Raw genomic sequence first — 19,545 nt, forward strand, 5'->3', positions numbered from 1 at the left:
TATAAAGTCAACACAAGTGCTGAGGGGAAAATGGCCAATTTTTGCCTGTTTTGTCATGATGTAACACAGAACAACAATGCAACCATTTCTATAGGAATAGAATAGATAAAATGGAGCAGAATCAACGCTAGTTTTTTCTCAGTCCTCTCACTTTCTGACTGGTGCTATAAAATACAAACCCATACTTTTGAAGGTCTTTTTTCATGCTGTTTAGGTCTTTTTTCATGCTTCCAGCAGGCTACTCTTCCCTTTTCTGGGCCTCAAATACCACCTTTTTTTTTTTTTTTTCTTCTTAGTATCGGAGAAAGTACATTCTGCATTGGGGTATGGTGTATGTTTGAAAAGAAAATGAAAATCGAAGTTTTTGCAGTCTGTGGAATGACAGATCATTAATAATCCGTAATACGCAGGTTTTCCATCTGCTATTATTGCTCTCAGGTCAGTTAGCCCTAGGAAAGCAGGAAGGAAATGGAAAGCTTCACTGAACATGAACAAAAAAGCTTCTATAAGCCTGCAATGTATATGCGAACTCCAAGCCGCTATTCCCTGGAAATGCAAAAGTTGGCTCTGCTTATATTTCTATTTCTACCAGTAAATTCCTCCCTTCACAGGAAAGGCACCAGACAGACTTTTTCCGTACAACAGTCTCAGACGAAGGCGCAGCCTCAAGTGCTTTTGTTCCTGAGAAGGGATCTCCTCCCAGTCAGAAACTCCTCTGTACCTCCTAAAACTGTTTCTGTTCAGATAAATGCAAGCGCTCACGCTTTTTGGCTGTTTCACGTGCATCAGGTGCCTCCTAGCTTGCAATTTTGTCTGCAAGGTTATGGAAAATGAAAGATCACTGGCACAGTGAAAATTGCTCTTAAAATGGATGTGGGCTTCCTGCAGGACTAACTTGAGGTTAGTTATACGGGTAACAAAAGTACAACTTTGGTCCATGAGTTACAACAGCAATGCCATGTCACTGTTGCAAGTATTTTACCAATCTTATCTAATTAATGTTTAACATGACTTTGGAAAAAAGAATGGAGCAACATATGAAAAACCATGGACTAATTTACGGTTGTTTATAGAAGAGGAGGTACAAGTGTTTTCAAAACACTTTAAAAAACCTTTCTGTATCAAAATGATGATTTGATTTGACCTGTACAATGGAGGGAAAAAAAGGTTTGGATAAAAAAAAAAAAGAAAAAAAAGATAGTGTTTGGCAAGAAGCCCCAAAGAGCTATAGACTTTTCCCCTTGCCTAGTGTGCTGCTGAGAACAAGTCACGTGCGGGAGGGCCGGCCCTACCCTTTCTGCTTTTTATAAGTGAGCTGACATGTTTGAACACTGTTCTCATAAGGAAGTACACGGGGCACTTTTTTTTTTTATTGCAAGTGCAGCAGCCTTCTTAGTGAAAGCTTATGAACACATGTTTTGATGAAAGACTGAAAATATTAACTAGAAGAAGTGAACTTGCAAGGCTGGCTCTAGCAAAACAAGCCTAGCCACTGGAAGAGGAGGAGAAAGAATTGAGATCAGCGGGCACTCAGGGTTGCTGGTGCAATAGACCTGGAAGGTAATAAACCCCCCTTTTCTTCTCTGAACTTGGTTTCTCTTGGGTAATGTTTGGCTGTCTATAATCCAGCATGAGACTTCTGAATCTTATTTGTATATGGATTAAATGGCTGTATTTATCATCGTTAATTTAGATACTAAACAATGTACTTTCAGGTTTAGCTGTGGTGTCAAAAAGGGAAGGAGCTGCCCTGGGACTTTTGGAGGTGCCATACAAGCTTTGCTGCTGTTGGCTGTGTGCTTTTGAAAGAAGAGATTGACATATCTAGCCAAGGAGAGCAAAGTCCTTTTCTGCCAACCATGCTACAGTTAGGTGTGGAAGGTTGAATTTAAAATTTGGGACTATCCCAGTGTATTCATGTAGGCTTAAATCCTCACCATGTGGTTCTTACAAGTCGGCCCAGCTGAAGCTAGGTCAGCTCTTGCTGGTAAGATGCCTTCATTTACAACTGAAAGAAACTCTAATCCAAGCAAGTAAATGGTGGAGGTGATTCAGCAGGTGACATGCTCCTCTGAAATCATCAGCAACCAGATCTATTCTTCCCTTTTTACTCCCAGATCATTGCTGCACAGTGGCAGCCGATTTAGTCTATTGGAGGTCATAAATGCATGCCTTACCATTTCTGCTGGTGCTGAAAGCCGAGTAGTGCATCACTTCTCTTCTAGAGGCTGAGTCCTTGGCAGCCTCTCAGCTTAGAATATGAGAAATACTTCTGGACAGCTGCAAACTAGCAGACAACTTCTCTTCTGAAAGACCTGTATCAGCATAGACCTTTTTATATAGCATGTGTTGTATCTGTTGCACAACAGTGCTCATGAAAAATCTGTTGCCACTAGAGATGTTTTCCTTGGCATCCTAGTTTAACTCTCCCTTCACTAATCAAGTTGTATCCAATATAGTTAAGATTAAATAAGGGGCGCATAATCCTTCAGCTTGCAAGTTACTGCTTTCCATCCCAGAGGCAACTGTATTGCAGTACCGCGTGGAGAGGTCCTTTCTGGTGGGCTTGTGTATAAAACCAGCTTTCCACAGCATCTCTACAGTTTAGAACAGTACAGCCTCTCTTGCACAGACAATACCTATTGGTAAGGGGTTTATGAGAATGATTCAGTATGTACAAAATATTTCTTCAGTGAAGTATGCTGCTTACATACTAATGAACTCTGGAGACCCGTGATGGTTCTGCTTTCCTCCATGAGAGCTATCAGTAATTTAAGGTCATCCACCTAGAGGAAAGGATCTAGCTTGAAGACCTGGTAGAGGAATCCTGCCCTTTGCTTCCCCCTGCACGAGAGTCTCCAATACCACCTGCCCCAATCTGCTCCTCTGTATGTGACAGCAGAGCTGAAGGGAAAGACCCGCACCCGGGATGAGTCAGAAAGGTAGCGCCTTTCTCCAGCATTGCCTCAAAAATGAAGTGTTTTATTTAGAACTGGCCTCCCAGACAAGCAATTGCATTTCTGTCTCTGCTGGTTGAGAGAGAAGCACTAGACCAGATGTGAACAAGGATTGTTAGTTAGGACCAGAGGAAACAGCCTCAAGTTGTACCAGGGGAGGTTTAGGTTGGATATTAGGAAAAAATGTCTTCACCAAAAGGCTTATCAAGCACTGGAACAGGCTGCCCAGGGAAGTGGTTGAGTCACCACCCTTGGAGATATTTAAAAGACGTGTAGACGTGGTACTTAGGGACATGGTTTAGTGGTGGACTTGGCAGTGCTAATTTTACGGTTGGACTCGATGATCTTAAAGGTCTTTTGCAACGAAAATGATTCTATGGTTCTACGCTGATTCTATGATAATTTTTCAGGGACCTTTTTCACTTCTCTTTTCTGCTTTGTCTGTTCAGCCTTTCAGGGCAGGCACTGCCTCATGCTGCAGAGCCATCTTCAGCTACCTATGTGTCCCTGGCATTTGCTAGCGCTTATGAGAGCATATGTGATGGGGAATCGAGCCAAACAGCAGGGTCAGCACTAACATTGCCCCTCCTCGGTCAAGGTCCCTAAGCCTTTTGGTGGTAAATCCCAGGGCTGCCCGTGAGGCAGGGAGATGAACCTTCCCATGGAAGAAACAGCGGTAGAGCTTGTCTGTGCTCTGTGAGCACCTGAGGAGGAAGGATGGGAGGCATGCCAGCAGCGTTAGGAGAGGAGGGACTGGGAAAGCATGACTGCAGCACCCAAGTTTGGGCTCAAGTGGCGTCTGTGGTAAGCATGGGCCAAGAGGACTGGTAGAGTTAGCCACCGTGGTGGTTTGCAGCTATACGTGCAACTATATATTGATAAATAATAGCAATACAAAAACTGTCAAGAAATGGCATAGCTAACACACCACTTGGTCCAGTTTTGCTGAACACAGGCCTATAGCTGGACACTCTCCTAATCAGTTATTTCATCTATACGTGAACCTCCAGGCTACACTTCCTCCTAACAAACTTTAAACAGTCATGTTGCTAGTTTATCTCTTTTTTTTATGGTTTCAGTTCTGTATCCTGCTCACTCAGGCTCATATAATAAACTTCTCAAGATTTTAGTTGCAATTGGCCCAGCATGGTGTTACAGTGCTACAAGTTTTGGGGGGTGTTTTTGTGGATGTGTGCAAGTCTAGCCAGTATTGGCTCTCCAAGACTCCACAGGAAAGCAGGTTTTGTCAGTCGTGGTGTTCACAGAAGTCCATCTGTGTTTTTGCCAAATTTCTCCATCCTGGTGGATAATTCTTGAAGTGGATGGAGGGTTATAGCTAAACGTACCACCATGAGTGCTGGCAGTACAGTTTCCAATTTCTGGGATACGGCACATGGATGTGACATTTGGCAATGGGAGGAAAAGGTCTGGAAGCGAGTAAGGGGGGAGGGGGTAACGCTGCTCCCTTAGAGCCTGCAAGCTCCAGAAGATAAATAATTTAGACCAGAGTTTTTAAGTAGACAGAATGATACTGTGCTGCTACTCTCCATAATCCAATCCTCTGAGTTTCTTTTAATCATCCTAGGAAATAATATGCAAATTTGAGTTTTAGCAGGACTTCCAAGTATTCGTCAAACCAAATCAATGCTTGCATTAAAAAAGTGTTCTTTACACAAATTCATTTCTGAGAAAGAGTTCAAGCAAAGTGAGTGCTCTTTCTGCAAAAGACCTGGCTCGTCTCTGGCCCACACCAGATGGGATATTGGAAAAATAACCTGATTATAGTATGAAGTAAGTCTAAAGAGAGACGTAAGTCTAAAGAGAGACATAAGTCACAAATTAAGATTTCAAACTTTAAAATGAACTGAAAAACAAGTTAGCTGCTGGCAGTCTCCTTTATGAATGCTCATCAGCATGTGATGATATCTCCTTTTCTTGCTATCTGTAAGTAATGGCATAAATGAGCTATAAACTGTGACTACTTGTCCTCTTTTTACCCTCCTCCAGCCTCGTTGTATACACAGGGGTGAGAATTTTCACAAAGACGTCAGTGCTCAAAAAAGGCCCACTAAGGAAGCTCCTATATCGCATTTTTACTGACTTCATTTGTTTCATTTCTCAGAGGTTCCCCGTCAGAGCAAGGTGCAGGCTCAGCCGTACAGCGGCACCTGATGTGCAAGTGCTTATTTGATGTTACGTACTACCAAGCTGTAATAATACCAGACCTCCTGCTATTGGTCTGCACTTAGCCTCGTTTAGGAGTCCAACCTTTGAACTCTTGTTTGATTTTTATCTGTACAGCCACCTTGAGTAGGGCTGTTATCAACGTACAAGTAATAGCCCAGTGTATAGAGCTGTAAGGGTTTTTTAATGCAACTACCGATAATTCCACTTGCTGTTTGGGAATGAAATTTTATATTATTTTATATAATTACTTTATCATCCATAGAGGTTTTCTACATATAGCTTATCTATTTTTATATTGTTATCTATATCAGAGAAAAATGAGTATATATGAATGCTACACAAATTATTTTAGATCTATAAAGAGTACCCATGGTGGGGAAGACTGTGCTGTTTTAAGTAGCATCGGTGTCTGATCTGAAGGGTGAAGTTAGATCTTTTCAAGGAGGAGTTTGCATAAAGTATTAAATAATGCAAAAGAATGGCATAACCTCTAAATTTTTCTCTCTATTTCTGGAGAAACTTCAGAATGAAATAAATGCTTGGCCTGGTTTCCAGGGCAAAGTTCCTGTTCCTGGGCTCCTTGACTAGCTGAAGGGATTTGCTGTAGCCTTGCTTTCTGTGTAGCGGAGACACTGCAAAGTGCAGTGCAGCTGAAAACACTCTTTAAGCTACTCTGGTTTGCAGAGGAAGATGGGCTCAAATCATCACGGGGCACGGCAAAGGCCTTACCATTGCTCCCCGGCATCCTTAGGGTGGTATGCACATCAGCGCTCCCTTCCTAGGTGCAGCAACAAAGCAGCAGCAGCAGCCCCGTGTCTTGCATTATTTGAGTTCTCCTTTTTCTTCCTCTGTTCCCACTTTGCCTCTTGTAACAGTCTCTTGCTGACATTTTCCTGCTGAGCTTTCAGTTTCCCTTGCAGGTTCATTAAAGCTGCCTGCACGAACGCTGTGAGAAGACGTAAAGCTCCTGCTGACCCTTTGAATATCTCAAGGCAGCAGCTAGCAAGAGAAGAGGAACTTGTGCACTCTTCCCTGGCCTCCAAACTGCCCTGGACAAGTCCAGCAAACACAGACTCACCTTGGCATGACCTTGTGAGCAAGAGCTCTTGGCGCGGTACTGGGCCCTTCGCAGGACGGGGCTTCTGCTGAAGCCCAGGAGGCTGTTGGAAGACAACGTAGTTGCTTGTACCTTGGATGGTATCGGGATAAATTCTCACCCAAGCATAGTGAGATGTTTTGCCACGTGAAGTATAGATTTCTAAACATTAAATCACAGCACACTGCTAGCAGAAAACTAAGCAAGCTGGCACCCAGGCTTGCACTGGGAAGAAAATTTCAGAGAGGCTGTTGCCATGTGTGTGAGGCTGTTAGAGGCTTGGCTTGGTGATGTGTCAATAGCTTAACAACTCCAGCACGACTGGGAAATTATGTTTTGGCTCACTCATGGAATAACTTAACATAGCAGCTCCCTGAGACATAAACAAGTTGTCTTTCCTTTTTCTAGGTTTTTTTCCCCATTTTTTCCCCATTTTTTCCCTATCATACTATTCCCATTCTCACTTCTTTAGTGACTATCCTAAAGTGGAAGTGGAATCCAGTGATATCCCAGAGCAGCATCTGAAACAGTCCTTTCTCTTGAGGGAAAAATAGAGTCTCTAAAAAGGGATGCAGACTGTGAGCTGCATAGATGCATTTAGCAGTGCAAGGTTAGAGGAACAGTTGTGTTGGACCTATGACGCGACACTTCCAGGTTTCTTCCTCCTCAATCCTTTTCCTTTCTTCTTTTCTTTTCTCCTCTCCTTCCTCTTCCCTTTTCCTTTCCTCATCCCCTTCCCCAGTAAGGACAGTGCTGAACTAAGCCATGGGTTTGGAGTTGGTCTAATTTCTGATGCTCATGCACTTTTGTAAGCAGGGTTTTGGAGTTTATATGTTCCTTTTTTCCTTCAACACCACCACCAAAAAACAATTTAGCATGGTGGAAGTGGCTTATCTAAGTTTTGTTATATCGGTTGCTTTCTACAGCTAATGGCAAAACAGCACAGAGTGCCACAAAACTTTTCTTTTTTTGATATATAACTTAAAAGGTTACAAATGTGAAACTTAACCAAAATGAAGTTAAAATCTTACAATAAAAGTAGTATTGAAAACAAGGTGACAAATCAGCTGGGCTTTGTTTCTTCCCATAACTTACTGGAGCAGGGAAATCTTATTTGATCAATCAGTCATTTCCAACTTTTTTATTAACCCCCCTTTAAGTGTGTCAGTCCTAACACCACCTATATCCAGAAGACAAATGGTATATCCTTTATACCTGAGTAGTGAAATGAGATGCATGTGAGGTGAGGTGTCTGTTCAGAAAGATCAGAAGTTTAAAGCGAGACTTTTGCTAAAGGCGAGCCAGTATCCTCCTGTGGATTTTCATGGGACTAGAATGGTTTACACCAGATGAAGATTTGGTGCTTCATACATACATATGACTTATTTCACCCTCATACTTAGGAAAAAGAAAGTTTTAGGGTAACAGATGGATCATAGCACAAGAACTTGCACTTTCCTGCAGTTTGAAGGAAGCAGCTAGTACCTTCAGATCTCGGCGCAGTAAAGACAGATGATCTGCAATTAAAGTGCAGCCTGGCAATCTTCCTGCCTCCGAGCCTCGCACCTCTGAAGAAACAGGGTGCCCAGGTCCCTTCATACCCCTTTGCCGTGCCTGCAGACCCCTGCAGAATAAGGCTGCGCTGGATAGCTACCTCCTACAGAGCAGCTGCACTGTTGTTGTGAATTAGGGGGGCTGGCTTGCTCTTATCCCAATGGCAGAAGTTAAAAGTACATGGGGGAGCAAGGCACCCCCTTCCCACTGACTTCGCTCACCTCAGGGGGGTGTGTGTCTAACTCACAAACATACATATCAGCAATAGCGCTACATTCAAAGCAACAAATAGCTGAATGATATTTCAGACAGGAAGAAATTAGCTTAAATTTGTTTCTCTCAATGAGGCCACAGCGTGTGTGAATTTGGTACTTGTTTAAGAGAGGGCAGTGGGGACAGAAACCTCCTATTTCGGCTTGTCAGCAACAGAGATCCCAGTGACAGGTACTGGATGTGTGCATAGTTTTGTTTGACTTTGCATGAGTCATTGAACAGAGGCGTTGCAGAAAGCCTCATGTCCGTGGTCTGAGCTGCCTGCTCAAACACCTAAAACCTCACCTGGGCTCTGCAGAAGAGACCTTCTCAAGTCACTGCATCACAGCTGATCCCTCTCATTCCTTCCTCTTGTTCCTCTGGGTTAAGGGAGGCCAGGTACCAAATGGATCTAGCGCAAAGCAAAAACGTAAGAGTGTTTCACGCTGCGGCTTGGTAAGCTACAACGTGTAGGGAAACAGGAAGATGGCAAAATGTGTGTGCGTGCTGTACCATTGATACGTTTATTCGGACAAGAACAAGTTACACTAGATAAGTGCCACCGCACCATCCATTGCACGCAAACACGCAAGATTGTTGATTCAGGTCCCCCAAAAGTGAAAGGGACAGTTGAGAACATTACGATAGGTAACCGTCATATTTTTTCCTAATGTTTGGGCTAGTTCTTGCTTGCTTTCCTACCTAGAACACTCAGGACTCGAATTTGTCAAAACTTCCTCCGAAAGCATGATTCTGCTATATTCAGATACTTGCTCATTTAAGCCACAGTATAGACTTTTCCTTTGCAATGCTTTGATGAATCATTTTTCTTTCCATCCTGAGAATCAGTTGTTACTGTTATGGGCTTTTCTCTTTTTCCCGCACTGCACCCTGACCATTGAATAATCCTTGAATTTCCTTGTCTTTCCTGTCTAAGCCACCACGTGCAGTTAAGAGCAATGTAACAGATCTATCATTCCTGTTCTTTGATGGCCTTGATTGCTGCCTGAGGTATTTCTCAGTAACCAAATTCTCTTTCTAAAAACAGTGCTTCTTCAGCTCCCAGGCACTGCAATATTCTTTACATCACTGAAGTTTATAAGGTTCTGTAGAAATGTTAAGTACTGGTTGGTGTTCATGAAAAACAGGCTGTTCCCTAAGTCACTGAGACTAAGAATTTGTTCTTGCAGGGACCAAGATGTCTTCGCCAAGTGATGTCTGTATGGAAGAAATACTGCTGGAAGATGATGAGCGAGACAGCATAGAATACAGGATTCTAATGGCCTACGCCCAGAGGCGGTTGTCCGTTAGTAGATATGGGAAACTTCTGAAAAATGAGGCCAATGTGCAGAAATCATCGTCCTTAATCAGGAGAAGAGCGGAAATTCAATTACAGGGTGGCTGGGTGGAACTGCAGGGCAGAAAGGAAGCAAACCCAAAATACCATCCAGGATACCGTTTACCTGTTCTCTGTGGCAGAGCAGAGCAGGAAAACCCCCAAACACTGTCATTGCACCAAGGTCACACGGCATATTTCTTAAAACTTGAGGCACAATCTCCGAGCCTTCAAGAAGAGAATTCTCAGCATCAGACAAGTACGTCTTAGTTCTTTCCTTTTGCTGTTTGTCTTTAAATCTCTCTCTAAATAGCTTAAATGGCTGGTGGCCTGTGGAAAGGCAGGAGGAGGAAGTTGGTTTCTTTTACTTTTTGGTCACCGCTTACACTAGCTCTATCGATTTCCAATTAGGAAGGCAGATTGCCAGATCTTCAGTAGCGCTTGCACACACAAGATTCATGCTTGTGACTGGCTTTTCTGTTTTCCATTGTATGGTGGTAAACTATCATATAATTACACAGCTGTATTGGTTTTGCGTGGCAAGGGTTTTTTCCTGAGCATTGGCTTTTTCTTTTTCATAGCAGGTTAGAAATAAAACATAAAACACTGGTCAAACTGAAGACCTCCACACTAAAATCAAGGAAGAGAAGTTTTTTGAAGGTCCATTCAAGGAGCTTTATCATGCAATAAATATTCCACACTAAAGTCAGAAGTGCTAGATTCTGCTTGAAACTCTGGTGACAAACAGTTGGCAGTGACCAGCCTCAAGCACAGAGCAGCCCTTGTCTCTGGGCCACCTCTCATAACCCCGACGTGTATCTTAAATAGAAACAGTCTTCCAGAGTTATCTAACTCTCCTTTACACGTTCCTACTATATTAAGTCTGAACCTGCCCTCCCATGTGTTGGAAGAAGAGGTGGTAGGTGGCTGTAATCCATCTGACATCCAGGGATGCCCTCCGCATAAACATCCAGTATCCCAGCCCCCAACGCCAGCCCCATATCTGGTGCTGCGTTGCAGGCAATGAGATTTTAGCTGTTCCGCTCTGGAAAATAACTAATACCTTAACTTCTCATACAAGACTGAGAGAGGAGGATGAGGTATCCCCATTAAGATGCCACATACAGTATATGATAGGTTGCCATATCATTTTCATATACATAAGGTAAGGGTTTTTTTGTTTAATTTGTCCCAGCTTGATACTGTCAGTGTCGCAGCGGTTGCTCTCCCCTTCACCACATTTAAAGATGTTTCTAAAAATTATCCATCACTGGCTTCTTCAGCCTGATGCTCTGATCAGTTTAACTGTCCTGGGCCAGCTTTTACCCACCAAGCCCGTAATTCCTCCTCCTGCCAAATCCAGCTGCATTTCTCAAGAAAGGGTCCCTGCCTCAGCCCCGTGCCATTTGCTAGGGGGAAATATCTATAACTTTCCATTGTTTGGTTGCCCGTGACATATGTCTGCATGCAAATATCTAGTTTTATGTCCATTTTATTTTCACATTGCCAAGGACAGCGTTCGATAGTTTGGGTGCAATCACTTGATGGCCCTGCCAATACATCGCCATGTTCCCTGCAGCATGGGCGGCAGCGTGGCCTCGAGGTAAAACCTCCTGGTGCTGGGTGTTACCCTCCCCAGGGATTCTGCTTGGCTTCAAATCTGGGCTTTACTTGCCCTTCAGCAGATTGCTGGTCCAGTTCCTAAAACGTCATGATTATTATTATTATTTGTCACTTATATGGCTAGCAGCTGCACTGCAAGCTTGCCCAGGCCATTCTGCAGCAAATAGGGGTGTTTTTGGTGATAACCCATCTAAATCAAAGGCCTGTTCAATTTAAAACTGGTTGCCTAATCTTAGTTTTCCAGTCATGAACAGCCCAATCCTCTTCCTAGAAGTTGAGCAGCTCCCTGACAAGCTCTGCAGGCAGACAAGGAGATGGAAATGTCCTAAACAGGGTCATTACACAAGGGGTAAAGCAGTCTGGTTGCTGAGTTCTCCCAATATTCGTGTCTGCTTAATACAGCAGTGTCAAGGACATGAGAAGCTTTTGTGCTAGAGGTGCCTCTGAAGTGAAGTCTGCTTCTCCTTTGCTCATGGATTAGCCCACAGAAACAAGCAAAGAGCATTCAAATACACCATCTTTTCTTAATCTGGACCTACAGATGAACTAATCACGAGCAATACCACTCTCACAGTAAGGTCTAAGATTCACACTCCTATAGAGCAGTACTCTCACGTTTCTTAATACACAGTGTGCTTCTGGCTTGCAAGGATGTAGGCTAGTGAGCAGCACTCACGCTTGCTTCTGTACGGCCTTTGTATAGTTAGCAGCTGCTCAAATACTAGAAAGGGGTTGTACTGCTTTACTTGTCTCTCTAATTTATTACCAGCTGATCTCCAGCAATAGCAAAGCCCCAGCATGGGGAAATGTATGTCTTAGTATCATATAGGTACATCCACCTCAGGGGGCATGTAAACCAGTAAATCACTGAATTATTTCCTGGCAAGATTAATTGCCTTCTTTATTTCTCACCCTCCTTCCCAAGCAGGTGAAACAGCAGATGTCAACCACATCGCAGACAAACTTGTCAAGCTTGTTGCATCCAGATCCCAGGAACCTCTTTCAGATCAGTCATTCAGGATAACGTGTCAAAATCGGACTCTGTGTGAGAAACAAGATGATAGCGATCCTACTGTTGGAAGTGAGGGCGAGGAACATGGTAAGGGTGGAGAATTTCATGCTCACAGGTTGGGATTGCACACTGAGGCATTTAGACATGGTGAAGCACTCGGGACTTCTGCAGTAAGAAGCTGTGAAGAAGGAAGTTTGCTCTGCTAGTTCTTCCTCTGTTGTCCACATTTTCAGGAACTGCTTTTGCAGTCCTCTAACAAGTCCTGCCTCCTACTACAATTAAAGGGAGTATCCTTAAAAATCCAAGGAGGCGTGATGTGAGAAAAGGAGGATGAAGGTAAAGGGATTTAAGGTGACAGAGCAGTGGTAGGAGTGGCAGGGCTGGGGACAGAGTAATACACTGAAGCTCTAAGGCTAAAGACCAGTCCTTGAGGCAATAACATCTTGGTCAACCCCTCTTCGGTGATGGCACAACACTGCTCAACAATCTCAATTAAAAGTATGACCTGCTTGTCGTCTATGATGTCTGCAGAGATTTAGTTTTCATGCAAGCTTTCTAGGGATTTCTGGTTACAAGAGGGATTCTGCCATATTGGCGTTTTCTTTAATCTGGCAAACCCAGAGTTTGTCCTAATGAGTTACAGAAGGTGTAACGGGTAATGATGAGGGGATTTCCCCCCCACCCCAATTTTAAGTCCATTATCATGGGCTTCCGCTAGCTGCTCTTTTGTTCTGTTATCAGACATACCTGAAAGCCCAAAGGGCTGGCAGTGGAATGTTAAAGCCCTTGCTCTTTCCCAGATTCTTAAATGGAGCAAAACACTGGGCAGATGGAGAAAGAGCATTCCTTACTCCACGCAGACTAGAACAGTGAGCTTCTGCTTAAAGCCTGGGTATGCAACTCTGTGCATTTCCAACAAAATTGCAGTTCTTTTCATGATTAAATGACACAAAGGCTTTTGCCATAGTTTGCTATCTGGATCCTACTAAAAGGCTGCAATATTTACGTTACTCTTTTCTTTAACAGACGAAGAAAAGATAATACAAACAATAGTTTCACTGTTGAGACAATCAGGGGACCAACTAGAAGAAAAGGTAACTCCTTCTGTTTTCAAGAGCTACAGAGGCTAGAGTGAGAGAGAGATTACACTTTTCCTGGGAGTGAATATTTTTGTAACTTGGCACACTCTGTCTCTATCCTGAATTTCTCTTCCCATATCTAGGGCTTTCTGAAACCTTCACCATTCATCCTGAAATCTTTCTTAAGACCAGGGGACTAGCAGAGATCTCTGTTGGGGTGGGGGAGGAGGGCAACAAAAACATGCATTTCAAAGAGGAGACACTTGCCTCATTCCCATTGAGTTTGATGGCATTTTGAGCACTTGACTGACTCTGAGAAACTCTTGTGTTCACATCAAATTTGGCATGCAAGATGATCCCAGTGGAAGGAGTGAGACTCTACAGCTTTGAGAGTTGCTGTAGGGAAATAAATCTTCTGAGTGCATTTTGAAAGCCTTGCCCAAAACCTATAGAACCCCTGCATGAATCCATTAGGTAGAGTGGATGTTTCCTCTATTAAAGATATAGGTACTTGTTCCCTTTACTCCCTTCTTTAGCTGCCACTTCTGCTCTAAAAAAGTATACTCCCACATGGAGAGCATGCCTAGCTCCTGCAGCAGACAGGTACCCAGATACAGTAAGAAGCGTCACAAAGACCAGGACTGAGCAAATGGAGCTTGGCATGGCCTGTTGCCAGCACTTCTCATCACCTCGCTTTTACTGTCATCTTCCCACTGCTCCTGTATTCCCACGTCTCCTCACTTGCAGGTCTCACTATCAGTGTCACACTTGTTTTTCTTTCTCTCTCTTTGCTTCTCTCATTCAAATGCAAAAAAACCTGAAGATTTTTTTTGAGGAAAAAACATAGACCCACCTCCAGTGCCTGAAGAAACAGCTTTACAGCAAGGTGTGGGTTTTGTGTCATCTCTTGCATTCATCAGCACAATTAGACAATATTGCATGTATTACTTAGAGATGCTCTCCTTTCCCAGTGAGATGGGGAAAGCAATACCAACAGAAGTGGCTCAGTTTAACCAATCCTTATTCTTATTTTCAGATCAAAAAGGACAGGGTTTTCTATCAGTGCTTTAAAGACATGCTGTCCTACCCCTTCTTCAAGAGGATCACTGATGTGTTCCTGGAGGATGTCTCAGCAGATTCAACAAGAGAACCAGGAGGCCACACACAATGCACAAAAGTTGCCTTTACAATGGAAGTTGCCACCAGACTTACTGCTGTGGACAACCATCCTATGAACCTGGTCTTGGGCTTTGGATTAAAGTACCTCAGAGAACACTTCAAGCCATGGATTCAGGACCAGGGTGGCTGGGTACGTGTTTTGCGTCCCTTGTCTTGTGCACACAGCCTAAGGCACCTTGAAGCAGCACACTTACACAGAACTAACATGGGCCAGATGCAAACGAAACCGAACTGCACATCCTTTAATACAGCATGTACTCCAGCTGTGGAATTACTTGCTATAAGACGGCTATGCTGCAAGTTTTTTATTTACACAGGTCCAAAAATCAATAGGAGACATTCATGCAGGGTTGTTAAGTATAAAGCGCTATTCCTGGCACTGTCAGTCTCTCCACCACAAATAGCTGAAGACTGGGAGAAGCACCAGGAAACTATATGCTTGTCCTAATCCTATACTTCTCCCTGGAAGTCTGCTGTTCTGGGGACAGCATAGGTGTTCAGCATTTCATACAGTCTGCCCTTACGGTGTGGTATGCTTCCACCTTCCCTACAGAAAAGCATCTGCTTATTTTCATATCCCTCTTTCAAAGTCACTTGTGCAAGGTGCTCTTTTGCCAGTAGTGGTGCTGAGCTGCTGCCCTTCATAGCTCATTTATCTGGATTTGCTGGGAGGCACTTGCAATGGAGATCCTAGTCCTTTTGTGCTTCATGAAGTGAGTGGAAACATTCAGCAGCTGTACAGCCTGTGTCCATTGGAATAGATAGCATGTAAGGTCAGGAAATCCTCCTGGCAAACCTACTGGCAGAGTTGAAATTAGGATGATGGTCCACATTGTTTTTATAATTGTAAGTTTTCTTTCTGTGTTACAGGAGAAGGCTTTGACTTCACTGGATCAGGAAGAAGTAGAGTAATCATGACTGAATTCATTCTTCAGGTTGCATGAGCCTTCCATTAAGGAACACACAGGATCTTGGTGCAATCCTATGCCAGAATAATTAGTGGCTATGTCTTTTAATTTTTTCCATGTAAGGTTGGAGTGTTGCATGGCTAACTCAAATGGGTACAGTTGCATTTTCTTAAAGTTGCTATTGATGTAGGATATGAAGGCACTTCCAACTCCCCTGGGGTATTCAGACCCACAGAGAGTCATTTCAGGTACCTTTCTGAGTAGAGATGCTTGCTACTACTGCTACGGATGGATGTTAAAGTGCAAACAGGAGGAAAATATCAAAATATGCAATCAAAAACCACTGGACTGTGATCAACCAAGTGAGACAAGTGCTGCCACGTTTGTGTGGTTCATAGTGGTACCATCTGTTAGAAGATACACCTACACACTGCTATCAGATTCCTCTCTCCCTCTTTCTCTGATTAGATTTTCCAAATTACTGATGCCATTTTATACTTCTGAAAGGGACCAAGTAAGGTTAATCAGGGCTTTTTACTCCGGTGCCTTCCCCATACACCCAAGAAAAAAAATCATATGCCTACAGATGCTTTTAATTTGAACTCTTTCATTTTAAACCTTTTCAAAGCATAGTGCAATAGATGTTGACTTCTACAGCATTATTTTGTCAAAGATACAAACATTGTGAGAGCTTTGTAGTCCAAGACATTTAAAACTTATCCTACTGTGTCACTTTTCCTCCTTATTCAGGAGCTCAATGCTATGTGTAATCTCAGGGATTTCTCTGTAAACTGAACTGGCCCTTCAGCCATTGAAAACAAGTGATCTGAGTTCTTGAATCTGTCTATGCGGCAGGGGTAGGACTAACAGCGCATCATTTAGAGTAGAGGCAGATGCCAGTGAAACTATTCATGATTTTGAGGCTTAGTTTGTGACCCGTTTAGTTGATGACTTTTGGATTGCCATCACCCGCAAGTCCCCAGGGGAGAAAGAGGGAACTCAGGACATTTGCTGAAGCTGTGAAACCATGGCATCGCTTCTGTGATTTTCCAGTACAAACAGGTAATCTTTCCTGAACAGGCTCTCTGCCTCTCAGTAAGAAGCCCTTCCATTACGGGTATTCATTCTGTGCGTACAAGTACGTTAACTTGATTGCATCAAGAAGTTGTTAACAAATCATGAATTTGAATGACAGTGACAAAAACCATTTTAACTGGATGTGCAAAATATGCAATGCTATCAAAGATCAAGTATTTTTCTAATAAACTTTCAACTCCTGTAGCAAACTCTGCCTCTGTTTGGACATGCATGTGTGAAACAAAAGACAGAGAAGTTGGCAGCGAGTTACCTTTGTTTCCCTTCTTCAAAGGAGTTGAGAAATACCTAAACTGTAACTCTAAAATTCCCTTAGTTTTTAACAACATCCACTCTTTCTGATCACTTCAAATGGCCCCCTAAAGCAGTGATGATTTGTGGGGGAGAGGCAAGCACTTACCCAAAAGTTCAAAATGATGTTCATCTCCTTCCGTTTCTTTCTCCAATGTCTTTTTCCTATGGAAAAAAAATTGTGACGTGTTGTACCCTCCCACACATTGGAGGCTGCTGCTTTATTGTAAATTTGATTGGTTTCTAAAGCAGGCTTGTTAGCTAGATCTTGGCTCTGAAGAAATAGATCTGCTTCCATTTTAATTACACTAAGACTAGACTCGGTCTGCTAGCATTCACCAGTTTGCCATTAGTTGGGTGTTAGCTTAGACAAGTCACTTCTAATTTTCTCTGCTTGAATAACAGCCTGCTATTTAGCGAGGTGCAAATTCTGCGTCTGTGAGTGTGGTTTTCCAGCTGAAGATTTAGCAGCCCCTAAACCCACACTTGTCCCTCATCCCCAGTTTGGTACCTCAGGGCCAGTTTCATGCCAAGAGCGGAGCCAACAGCAAAATAGACCATCTTGGATGGGAACGTGAAAACTAGCCATCTTAGAAAAGATATTCAGCTGGTTTTTATTTTTCTCTGGCTTGTTAAGAGGGATTTTTTTTTCAGTAGCAGTAGGGGCCAGCATAGGAAATCAGCCAAGTAAGCTGTTTCTTATTTAGCCATTCTTAACATTTGTCATCCGCATCAGTTAGATTTTAAGAGCAATCTACTCCTTTTACGGCAGAGATCTGTGGTAACCTCCTTGCCGGAACGATGGCTTGGGCTTATTTCTAAGAGCAGTCAGCAAGGCTGAGCGCCGAGCTGTTACCACTGCTGCTGCCTGGCATGAATTAACAAAGCTCTACTACTGGCTCAACCAGCCTTCATCTTGCTGTCTTTTTTTAATCTGTGATGACTAAACTAGTGGCAAACATGTGTGTTTTGGGTATCTATGGAAGCAGAAGGGATGTTGTGAGGGAGGAGACTGGCCATGCCTTCATTTTACGTTAATCTCTCACAAGACATCTTTGTCTGTGTTTAGCTGTAGGATGCCAATTTGGGGTGTTACTGTAAAAGATAGAGGTTGACTATTAAAACAAGAAGTGTCGCTTGGGATTTTTCTTATTGTGTATCTACCCAGGTCAGCATCACGCTATTTGTTACATCGGCAAGCTTGATTTTAAAATGAGCTGATTTCACTGTACATTAAGGTTGCAATGACAGAGTTTAGCCCTGTGCAGGTGGTGCTGGGATTTATTTTTAAAGGACAGAAGTGTCCTGCAGCTTCCTTCTGCCCTGTGTTAAAGGGAGTCAGTCCACCAGGGCAGGCTGCAATAGCACCCGGGAGCTGCTGTCCCAGCCTAACGTCATCCTCGGAGAGCCGGGGCTCCAAGCAGCGAGTGGGACCTACTCCAGCTGCCATTCCCTGGAGCAGCTAAAGCATCAGGTAATAAGATCCCAATGTCCACATGCACACGTGTCACACGAAGGAGCTCTGCCCTGGCTCACGGCTGCAGTGTCCCTTGATCCAGTAAGTAGGAGGCAGAAATAGTAGAAAACAGTCTGGACCGTTCACCCAAATGCAAACATTTTACTTGTCTGTTACTTACCTTTGTGTTATGTCTCAGAAGGCTAGATTTCTTTCAACTCTCAGGAAATGCTGGCAAATCCAGTATTTCTCCAAATTAGGCCAATGAGGCACATAGAGGCATCCTTGGGTCTTCTCACGGCATCGCATGATCTCCCTCTTTTTAAGCTGCTTCTCCTTTCTCTCCTTCCCACAGGTGAGTAGCGTGCCACTACTACTGATGCACATATTTGAGTAGACAGAAAAGCAGCAGGTGGATGAAAGTGAATTGCAGCAAAGCACCAAGGAGAACAGCTCAACAGACACCATTGTCTGAAAAGTGGATTTACTGCCTATGACTTGTCTGCTGCAAAGGCTCACAATCTGGAACAAGTTCAGGGTTAAAAGTTCACAGCTGGGGCGTTGTAGCGCAAGTGAAGGGTGAGAACCAAGCAGAAAACATTAAAGCTGATCACCTTGCTTGTTCGTTATCTGCGGCTGTGATGCTCTTGCCAGGGATGGTATATACCCCAGAAGCGAGACAGAAATCCTGGCTCTGTTGCAGCAGGTTGTGGGGCAGGGTTAGGAGATGTTCTGGGATTGGAGCTACTGTGATCCATCCTAGTCAACCCACAAAGGTTTCTCCTGTGTCCCATGACTTCCTCCACTGCATATCTGCTGCAGCCCAAGCAGAAAGCTTTTCGCTGTGTGGATGCAGAAATGATGCAATTTCCTGCCTGGGGTGGTAGAAATGATGGGTTGCAAAAAGATTTCTTCCTGGAGTCACCATCTTTAGTGACTGATGTGATCTCTATGCTGACTTTCACGATAATCTTTCCTTTGTCTTTCTACCCCAGGGTCACTTTTTGGCAGATCCATGCCAAACATGGCTCTTACCTCTTCTCTAAGGGGAAGCTCAGATGCTTCCCAGCCAAAGTCAGCAAGCTAAATGGGAAACCAACTGAGTTCATCACAGATGCTGGAGAGAGATAGGGCTTAAGTTTTTAGAAGTTTAACACCCAAAGTGGAACTTTCTGTCTGCTACTGCAGTGGTTCTGCTTTAAATATTCATTACACACAGCACTGCAATGGAAAATTTGGGTTATGCTTTTGTTATCTTCCCTAGAGATCTGAACCTGGATTTTCTTGCATGCCAGCTGGCTGTTCTAATCCCTGCTGATGTGGATAATACTACCACTTGGATAATACCACCAGAATTACCCTCTCCGCTCCCCCTGAACCTGACATGATATATCCAAGGGAGCATCTGCTAGATTGGTCCTGTTTGCTAAACAGGCAAGAGAACGGTTGGTACCCAGAAGCTCATCACTGCTCAGACTGAGGGCTCTGGTCATGTCTGGCGGCAGAAATGCAGGCAAGTG

At 43.5% G+C, this 19,545-nt stretch overlaps 1 protein-coding gene and 1 long non-coding RNA gene across 4 annotated transcripts; one reads left to right on the forward strand and one right to left on the reverse strand.

Moving 5' to 3' along the window:
* The first annotated feature begins 1,334 nt into the window (after window positions 1-1,334).
* BCL2L14 (BCL2 like 14) lies at window positions 1,335-16,503 on the forward strand. Of its 2 annotated transcripts, none has more exons than XM_075760732.1 (6): window positions 1,335-1,560; window positions 9,237-9,641; window positions 11,934-12,104; window positions 13,044-13,111; window positions 14,133-14,405; window positions 15,146-16,503. In XM_075760732.1, exons 2-6 carry the CDS (start codon window positions 9,245-9,247, stop codon window positions 15,185-15,187), a joined length of 951 nt encoding a protein of 316 aa, XP_075616847.1. In that variant the 5' UTR covers window positions 1,335-1,560; window positions 9,237-9,244; the 3' UTR covers window positions 15,188-16,503. The 2 variants fall into 2 exon arrangements, with proteins under 2 accessions (XP_075616847.1, XP_075616839.1); XM_075760724.1 differs by having other exon boundaries at window positions 11,931-12,104; window positions 15,146-15,590.
* LOC142602884 (uncharacterized) lies at window positions 9,342-19,146 on the reverse strand. Of its 2 annotated transcripts, XR_012836696.1 has the most exons (4): window positions 18,207-19,146; window positions 16,679-16,734; window positions 11,918-12,046; window positions 9,342-9,457 (listed from the first exon to the last, which is right to left on the reverse strand). It is a non-coding gene; the product is annotated as an uncharacterized LOC142602884 (long non-coding RNA). The 2 variants fall into 2 exon arrangements; XR_012836697.1 differs by lacking the exon at window positions 11,918-12,046 and having other exon boundaries at window positions 9,349-9,457.
* Window positions 19,147-19,545: the final 399 nt, after the last annotated feature.

Source organism: Balearica regulorum, chromosome 1, assembly GCF_011004875.1.
Source record: "Balearica regulorum gibbericeps isolate bBalReg1 chromosome 1, bBalReg1.pri, whole genome shotgun sequence".
NCBI lineage: Eukaryota > Metazoa > Chordata > Aves > Gruiformes > Gruidae > Balearica > Balearica regulorum.

Excerpts from the sequence above, each read along its gene's own strand:
- BCL2L14 (XM_075760724.1), top strand. The coding sequence starts at position 9,245 with ATGTCTTCGCCAAGTGATGTCTGTATGGAAGAAATACTGCTGGAAGAT. Across the intron at positions 13,112-14,132 it reads GGGACCAACTAGAAGAAAAG|ATCAAAAAGGACAGGGTTTT; the intron begins GTAACTCCTTCT and ends TCTTATTTTCAG. Across the intron at positions 14,406-15,145 it reads TTCAGGACCAGGGTGGCTGG|GAGAAGGCTTTGACTTCACT; the intron begins GTACGTGTTTTG and ends TCTGTGTTACAG.